Source organism: Ischnura elegans, chromosome 7 (assembly GCF_921293095.1).
Source record: "Ischnura elegans chromosome 7, ioIscEleg1.1, whole genome shotgun sequence".
NCBI classification, from domain to species: Eukaryota; Metazoa; Arthropoda; class Insecta; order Odonata; family Coenagrionidae; genus Ischnura; species Ischnura elegans.
The window spans coordinates 4867853-4877329 of record NC_060252.1 but is presented as its reverse complement, the minus strand read 5'-3'; the positions used below and the strand labels follow the sequence as shown (position 1 = coordinate 4877329).

At 40.9% G+C, this 9477-nt stretch overlaps 1 protein-coding gene across 1 annotated transcript in view; it reads left to right on the top strand.

Moving 5' to 3' along the window:
- Window positions 1-3742: 3742 nt before the first annotated feature.
- Window positions 3743-9477, top strand: part of LOC124162014 (gamma-aminobutyric acid receptor subunit alpha-6-like) — an 85728-nt gene continuing 79993 nt past the window's right edge. Inside the window, exon 1 of the mRNA XM_046538333.1 lies at window positions 3743-3839. Within this exon, the coding sequence (XP_046394289.1) occupies window positions 3817-3839 (23 nt within the window). The 5' untranslated portion in view covers window positions 3743-3816. The remainder of the gene's footprint in view (window positions 3840-9477) is intronic.

Here is a 9477-nt window from a genome sequence, read left to right as displayed (position 1 = left end):
CGAAACATGGATTCTGACGAATGGTCATATCTTGTAGAAGTTGGAAATAAAGGAATAAAACTTTGCAAGGTTCACTATTATATTAATATGGGCACCACCCGGGTTTCGTAACGTAGTTAATCTTCTTCACCTGAAGATGTCACTATTACCCATCCATCCACCCATCCTCGTGCCATATGAACGTTACGTATCCTTTATAAAATGAAATTAAATTAGAATTACAATATCACTGAATTTTCTTGAATATGACGAACCAATTAGCTAGATGCTTAATAAAGGCGATTTTAAATATCAATTTAAAATCGCCTTTATGAAGCACTATTTCCATTCTTCAATAAAATTTCGTATGCTTGATTGCACTGCTCCACAGTGGTGCTAATTGTAAGGAGATATACAAAGTATGGGTGTTGTATATTCCGACGTATCAGATGTCGACAGCAACCAATGAAAATGCAAAATTAATCCGTTAGAGTATTTATGATGACACCAATACATCGGAAATGAGTTCATTAATACTTACGGCCATATTAAGAAGTATTGCGTGTGCATCGGGTATTCACGCTAAACCTACGAATGTGAAGAGTAACCTTAGTAGAGAAAAAGAAATATATTACGTAATATAATCGTGAAAGTGAGTAGAAATACCATTGTAAAGGCCGGTGTCTACCCTGAGATGTTAATCGGAATGTAAAATTCAGTCATGTAAAGATAGAAGAAGTATGTACAATTGATTTTCTCTGCAAATTAATGAACGTATCGCTAAATTTTTGGCGAAATATTCTCGCTTTCTTAATGAATCGACGAACATTTATCGATTTTAACCCAATCGCCCGATGTAAACAAAAGCTGCCAAGTATATTTGTTTCGTAAGAGATCCCTCCTTCATCCAACTTATATCTGAAGTCTTCGCCAATTCAAGGTCGACTTGTTAACGGCCAAATGCTCCTACCCCATGGTCTTCCAATAGAGGCATTAGTGCAGGCAGGCGTCCGTGTGTAGGTAGGTGTCCGCTAAACTGTGCACTGAGAGAGAGTCCCCTGGCCTGCGGCATTTGATTGTCGGTGCATCCAAAAGGCATTTGACGGAGGGGAAGGGATAGCCCTTGAGTCAAAGATGGAAAAATGAGCGAACACAAAGAGAGGGGTGGGTTGGGGGTTGAGAGGGGAGGTGGGTGGGAAGGGGGATGAAGCCCAAAGGGAAGCGCGAGTGAAGAAGGGGAGGAGTCGCTTGGAATGAAACGAAATGACCTATCTTTAAATTGATGAAGATATTGCAGTCCTGTCTCCACTTTTACCTCATTGTGACGGCGCACAGTGGGCTAGAATCGAAAAATGCTGGCCAAAACCTCAAAAACGATTTTTTTAGCTAGGAAGTTGAAACTTCGCATACATATTCTCAATAAATTGTGCATAACTTTCCAGATTATTTCTTTCCTGTGTTTTCACCTCAACAATATATGTGAGGTCAAAGTTGAACAAATTTAGTGAAAAACGACCAACCTCGACTTTTTCTGAAAACTGCCAAATTTATCCTCGTACAGTGGTTTCATAAATAGTTTTATGGACACAACTGTTATACCATCTTAATTAACACTTCTTTTTCTGCCATTTGAGAGCTTTATAAAGATTTTTTTTCATCAATAACCATAGATATATAACAAAATGGCGGAGCCCGTTTTCAGCCCATTTTTTACATAAACGTAGAGAAAAAGTAGATATTGTCACGGACTCCCGCCAAGTGCCTGATACCACGTCGTTTTTTGAAGCTTCTGCATTGTGGATCTAAAGTCAAACCTTGCACCAACTTGCAACCCCGAATTTTAAATCGTTTTTTCGAGCGTGCGGTCGACTCCGGTTCTGGCCGGCGGCGGCGGAAAGTACGTCGACGCGGCAAGCGTGTGGATGCAATATGGTCTCATTCACTTTTATATGTGGATAACAGATATAATAGTGATAGAAAATAATCACCAGAAAGAAAAATTAATAAATATTGCTACGAATGACTCTTATTATTTAATCGCTGGGCTCTGCAAGAGGTGCACTGAAAGGCTTCTTTCTTTGAGTGCATTCCATACACTACTGCGGAGAATGGACTTAAATCGTGTGCTTAAGGTAGGGAAACGGACTCTTTTATTAAAAAACAAACTCTGTTGGAGCTGGCATTGCAAAAGAGTCCATTCTTACTTGGGACAACTGTCAGGGGAAGCAATCGAGGCGCGTAATAAGGTTTTCACTGATGCACGTTATTTCTTAATTCAATGAGCGCAGCTACTGGAACCAGCCAATGATCCTGAGCTAAAATGACGTCACCCACTCATAAGAAAGGGAACGCCGCTTTCACGATTCCTTATTTTAAACTTTGAGAGAATGGCTGAATATGGGAAGATTTTGCTGCCTTAACTTCTCTTTCCCGTCCATCAAACTAAACGTTTTAAAGAATCGAGAATTATTTTTGCCGTACATTATCAGATGGCTTGGTCCGCAAAAAACAGACCGCTCGTTGGAGACATGTTCTCTCCTATAAGAATATACAAGTCCCCGTGAAACTGGTCACTGAAGGAGTTCCCTGACCTCTGGCATTTGAATCTCGATGCATCCAGAGCACAAGGGCATTTGACGAGAGAGGGAGGAAAAGTTTTTGTTTTTCTTTTTTGAGGGGAAGATGGAAAAAATGAGCGAAAAGGAGAGATTGGGGATTGAGCTGACGTCGCTCGAAGCGCGAGGAAAGGAGAGGGAGAAAGGTGGGTGGGGAAAGCGACCCCTTGTGCGGGTACAGGGGGGGGGGAAGAATTCGGGGGTGGTGGTTGGAGGGGGGTGAGTTAGGAGTGGCAGGGGGACACAACAATACTAACAAACATAACGGAAGAAAAAATGGCGTTTCCTTCGCAAAATGTCGTCCCCTGTCCCAGTGCATAGTGGGAATTCCAAAAATGCAGGGAAACAAATCAACATTCAAATGATGGCTTTCCAAAGAATCGGCAACCATTCGGATCGCTTGAAATGCAGTTATTAAATGGCATCCATGGGGCCATCCTGCGAATTCACCTCATTTTGGCGTAATTATGGGATTTGGAGATAACAGGGTGGATTTCTGTTTTTAATATTTTCGAATGAGCTTCAACGTCCCCAACGAGCCTACGAAATTTGAAGTAAATATATCATAAAATAGTCAACTAAATGATAGCTTAATATTTAGGAAAAAGCAATCTACTGTTAATTTAAAATAATGTTTCGCGGTAACGATTGGATACATATCCAAAAAAGAGTTATTCAAAGTTCTCTCTTTCACAAACCATCAAAATACGATTTTTTATTGTCGATCAATTTTACCGTTCTTGAAAAATGTGTCAAATGGTAAAAAATATATATTTTACAGTTGACTTCCGTATTCATCGGCTTTCTCCCAGTGCATCTTAGGGAATACAAGATGCAAAAATACAATGGAACAAAGCCACATTCATTGGCTCTTCGAATAATCAACAAGCATTCGGGTCGCACGCATAGCATGGGAGTTATTAAGATGTGTTGAACGGGGGGCGGGGTGGCCATGGCGTGAAAGTACGAGTTTTGCAGCGTCGAGGGGAGAGGGGTGGGGGGAGGAAGGTGAGCGGAGTGAGTCCCTTTAGGTGGGGGAGGGGTGGGGGCGGGCGGGGGAGAGGGTGGAGGGGGGGGGGGCGGGGGCGAAGGGGGAAAGGGTCCCTTTCGGAGCGGATGGCTCGTCTCCCCAGCAGACAGACGCCTCTGCCCTCGCCGCTAGGGAACAAGTCATCCTCCGACTGCTCCTCCGCCACTGCTTCTGCTGCGCTCCGCCGCCATCATGGGCCTCCTCCACTTCGCCGCGTGAGTACACTATCTTTTGCCCTCCCCATCCCCCACTTACGTATATATATACTTATATATTCCCCCCCCCTCCTCCCCTCCCCTCTTCGCCCACCCCTCCTCTTTTGGTTAGCCGCGTGGCGTGTCGCAGCACTGCTTTCCGGGAATCCATCGCGTGTGTTTGTTTACCGCTGTGTATTCCTCACTGTCCTGATTGGTTGGCTGTATTTTGTCTGCTTTGTGGCGAATCGCTTGTATTCATACGAAACTATGACTTGGAAGATTTCGGCGCATGTCAATTATGCTGTTTTCAACATTTGTCTGCATTTTCGATTGAAGTCATCGCACTGGGAAACACTGAGGCATGATATTAAATTTTCAGGTCAGGCAACTGTAGGCTCAGGTTCACTCCTCCGATTCTGGGAAGAGATCGGCCGAGGGGGAGTGAGTGAGTCGTCGTCTTAAGCGTCGTGTACCGCACTTTGGCATTTGTTTTTCGGGAGAGCGCCTTCGTACGTCACGTGTCACTTTTAAGGAGACGCGTCACTCCGGAACGATTAATCGAAAATTCAAAATTTTAAGGGTACGTTAAGAGTACTCGTCAAAACCGTCAACTCAAAATATTTATAAACTTGATTCAGACTTAACTGGTGTTACGGTAAAATATTGGAATTTAAAACTTTTAAGCAATTTCCCACAGGTAATTTCATTATTTGTCGGCAATGCTATTAAGTTTTTATTTACGACCGGCAATTCAAGTGAAAAAATAGTTTCTTTGAGAAGATTCTGAAAGAAAAGTGCAAATTAACGTTAACAATCGTATACTTCACGCACCGTGATCATGTCAAGATGGTATCGTGAGTTTAAAACAACTTAGGAAATACGAAAATGAGAGGTCGTGTGGGAGAGATTAGCAATCTAATGATCTCCGCGGAATGGCTGGATCAGATCTCATTAGCGTTTGCAGTGCTTATGGATGATGGACTGATAAAAGCAATGCATTCACAGTTAACGACTTCTGGATCGTAAATTCCGTACGACAGAATGCCTACATTTTTGTAGACATATTGTAGTCATCCCTTCTTGAGGACACAGGTTCAAATCCTGGCGCTTGTCGTGAATTATTTACAGAGCACACGCACATGCTTCGGGTGCAATCCTCCGTCCGTCGAATGGGACGTCAATCCGTTGCTCCTTTGACCATTTCACTGGAATTGGGTGGCGCCTACGCGTGTTCATTGTTCCCCTCCCTTGGCGTATATCGCCTCCGTTTCTCCATTGTCATTCCTACCGCGAATTTTTGCCACGTGAAGACGCGACGGTTCGTTGAATGTTTTCCCATTCCATTTCAGTTGTGTGGCATTTGATTTGAGGGACACGTGACGCGAGAGTCATTTGCGCTGTTGGAGGTGGGTGGGGAAGGAGAGAAAGCCGGCGCCGGCATCGCGCAAGCTGTCAACGAAAGGCGCCTAGGATACCACGGCTTAACGTCCAATCTGACGGACGGCGGACTGCACTCGGGGTTGCCTCCTGTCATCATTCGAGCAGGGATCGGGCACTCTCTCAAAAACCTCGTCCAACTTCGGAATTTGAACCGAGAATCACTGAGAGGGAATTTGACACTCAAGTGACCACTTTAACTCGAATTACATGTTAAATTAGGGTTGTGACAGCTAGTTGTGATTGTTAGTGATTAAATTAGTGATTGTGATGTTTGACCCGGGTATATTATCATGAGATTTCCAGGGCATGTTTCCAGATTATACCTGGAAGGGTACTTCCCTTGAAGCATGCCCTGGAAATTTCACGATAAAAGCGCTGATTTGTTGAATGTGACAAGTGACGATAAAAGACAAAATATGGCCCATGGAGCTAGAGTGATGCGTCATCTTAAGAGTAGAGAGATAGCCCATTCTAATGGCTGTGGAGTCTTCAGCACTTTTGTACGTCTTTTTGTCCGACCATGAGTAGTCAGTCATCTGCATAATTCATAGCATCAATCACTGTGCGTCAGGTGTTTCTCATTTATTTTATCTTGGTTGTAGGTTTTCCACACAGAAGGCCCTGGTTCCAACCCAGGCGGTCATAACCGTTTATCAACATTTTGAAACCACCATTGGCAAAGGAACATCGATTTTTTTCACCATATATGCGACCAATCTCCAATGTTAACTCTGCTTTTTATCAACGGTTGCAAATTCAAGTTATCTAAGGATTTAACAACTCTCGCTTCAATAGCTTTATTATATTTTCATGGCAGCTTATATTATCTGAGTCTTATATCGACGGATGAACCGAAGTTAATGTGTTGTATTGGTTATGATTTGGCACAATCAGTTATCTAGACTACCAAGGGCGAGGAAACGACCTTTTGGGTACCATTTTTTTAATCATCATATCTTGTGGCTTTTTTATTTTGACATTGGGCCAAAACCCCGTGGAAGGAGTTAGGCTATTGCGTTGATGGTCAAAGCCCTCAGACACTCCTCCAGATGCAAACAATTGACGGCGGTGAGCGCAAGGAAGTTACCCTGAGGTACCACCCTCAGGATGAGATATCCAACGCCTGTGATATAGTCAGGGGTGAGCCTTATCTTAGAATGTAGACCTACCTATGCGAGGAATCTTTGAGCGAGCGAGTAAATTGTTCACCCCTTATAGAGGAAGTGCGCAATCAAATCACCGCTTGGTTGTCACTCAGGCTTTCCTGTCGCAGCCGAGGGTTGAGGGAGTAATCATGCGTGGGTGCACGGACGCACAAACATATTGGTATCAATACAGATCAATTTGCGGAAATAAATTGGAAAAAGTAGATTATACCGTCCGTACATTAATCGGAGACCACAAGCATTGATGAGTCATCGTATTTAATGTCTACTTTTCAGCCTGAAGACTTCACCAAAGCAAGAAATTCGGTATGAAGAATTCTTGCGATGGTATATCAATCTTTTTTTTTCATGGAGAATTTCCTTCCTAGGAGTTTAAACTTTTGCGCCAATGCGCGTGTCTGCGTGTTGAATTTCTCGTTTTTATAGTGCCCCTTATCTTCATCTCTGTCGAAGATTTTGCCTGTGCAAATAATACAAGCGAAGGATTTCCAGATTATAATCGGCTATTCATTCAATGAGCTCTGAGCAGTCTCATCCAAGTTCCTCGTGAAGCGTTTCTTTGTAATGTTCTTGCTGCCAATTTCGCTGAAATCAATGATGATACAAGAAAAGTTCCTCTTTTTATCTCATTTTGTTCTGAAGGCCACCAAGGGAAGGCCTAAAGGAACCGGCCATGTTTTATACGTTATGAATCACCAATTAAATAGTTAAGTAATGCTGTTAAAATTATCATTGCTCATGCAAGAGACTCCCCTATTAGCCTGAGCTGTATTTCATTTTTTTTAAATCTGCTCTATAGACAATGAGGAGGAAAAGGCATAACGAAGGATGAAATTTTTCAAATTTGAGATTGAGGAAAATGTAGCAAGAGTTTCAGCATATCGTGAAATTTTCAAGAATACAGCATATTTTTTAATAACAATTCGTTGAACTACATTTTAGGCTAATGACAATGCGACGCAAGAAAGCAATGATGGGAACAATATTGATAAAATATAATCGGGCTCTATTAAAATCCCACTGTGAAATTTGAAATTAATTACAATTACAAATTACACCTGGGAAAAGTAATTAGTCGGATTTTATAACGATCACATCACAAATACTTTTACTTTTGCTCATGAACATGAAACAATCCTTGTCAACATTTTCTCAAACAGGGAGTACTAACACGCAAACCAACATTTTAATTACCATTTAATGAAATTGTATAAAATGATTATTTTAGCGTATAATGTAGGCACTTTAGGCTTAAATAAATATGTTCTTCCTAAAATGTAGACGCGCGAATGAGATTAATGCCTTTCGATCAGCGCTCCTGGTTTTCAAAATTTCACTTTAGATGATTTAAAAATGTCGTTTACTCGCAAAAGCTTTGGAGTAAATTACTTGTTAAAACTACTTTAGAAAATTTATCGATTTCAATTACAAATTACCAAGCATGCAATCGTTAACAATAATTCAATTGCTTTTATTTCGTTTTTGCAATAGTATCACAGCGAAAAATGACCGCTTCAGAGGAATTGCTAATTCATTTCTTTCGTATTTTGCTTGCAATACCAGTATATTTTACAGTATTTATTCTGCCATTCATGAGATAATTTCACTTATGAGAAATTAGTGTTGACAACGTAAAATTATGTGTCATAATGAAGCATCCCAATTGCGTGCAGTAGGACTCAAAGTTTATGATGTCCATGAATAATTTTTAATCTCTTCAGTCATAAATATATTTAGCTGATTCCTTGATAGTTTATGGTTCCTTATTCTGTAATCGCGGTGTCATACGGGGCCGTGCGTATCCTTTGAATTTTACAATATGTGATTGATGTTCATGATGAAATGATTGATGTTTTATTGAAGTGCCAGATCTTTCGTTGAATGAGACAGACCTTTATTGCTCTTCTGATTGTAATCTACTAAGTGTACTTCGTCAGTTAAAAAGCAGCGCATGGTTTGACAACCTTGTTCCCGGCAACCCACATTAAATTTTGATCTCTCAGATTGCGTGAATCGTTCGAGTTCCCGAGAGTCGCCTTCGCTAATTCTTCGATCAGTGCTTTGTTGGCTTATCTAGATTTGCAGGGACGGAGCCACAATGGATAGCCTTTGGATTCAGTTGGATATGTCTTTTGATTAGGGAGCATGGAGCGGAATAGATTTGCACCATCATGTAGTTCAACATTGAGTGAAGACTAATTATACAATGGCCACCGCTTTTATTCAAACTGAAAGGGGAATCGATTGCGGGTTCGCATGAGATCATCATCCGACCAGCAACCCGCCAAATTCGCTAAGCGATGAGGAAAATCTCCATAAATACCGATAAAATTAAAATTAAGTCAGAGGTTACAGTCAAAGCTACCTATTATCATCGCCAAAATTTGCATAAATAAAATTGAATAACGGTAGTATGCAACATATATGCTTCGGAATGCAATAGTTCAAATGTTTTCCTTCACATTTTTATGTTACGTTATTAGAAAACGACAACCCAATGAAGTTCATAAGCTGTATTGATACTTTAGGTTTCATATTCAGTGTATTTAATATTTTATATATTACCACGCCATCCTGGTTATTCTTTCTTGCCTTTCCTTTTCCAAGTGCAAATGACTTTCTAGCATTGCAATTTTGACTACGATCCTGCACAAATTGTTTTGATTCGCCTCCGATTACTTTTGGATGTTAAGAGAATACCTCAGAGAACTGGTCTCTATCACTATTTGCTCCTAGAGTCGGAAAGCAATCGAGAAATAATTGAGGCTTGCTTGAAGATATTTTGAATTATAGTAATAAGCCAGTAGTGCGCTGTGTGTTCTTCATTTCTACTCTAGTTTTCAAAGAGGGTCTGAAAAGTTTTTGACCTTACATCGTATCAATTGTTATTTGCAGGCTTTCAAACTATGGCTACTTGTTTTATCTAGCACCTGGTAAAATCTTAGCATGATTTTACAGGTGGCAATTCTATTTACCTCTAATATCCAGCTGAATAATTTAGGATACTTGAGACTAATTTTTGTTTTTTTAGGTTTATGGTTAAAATATCA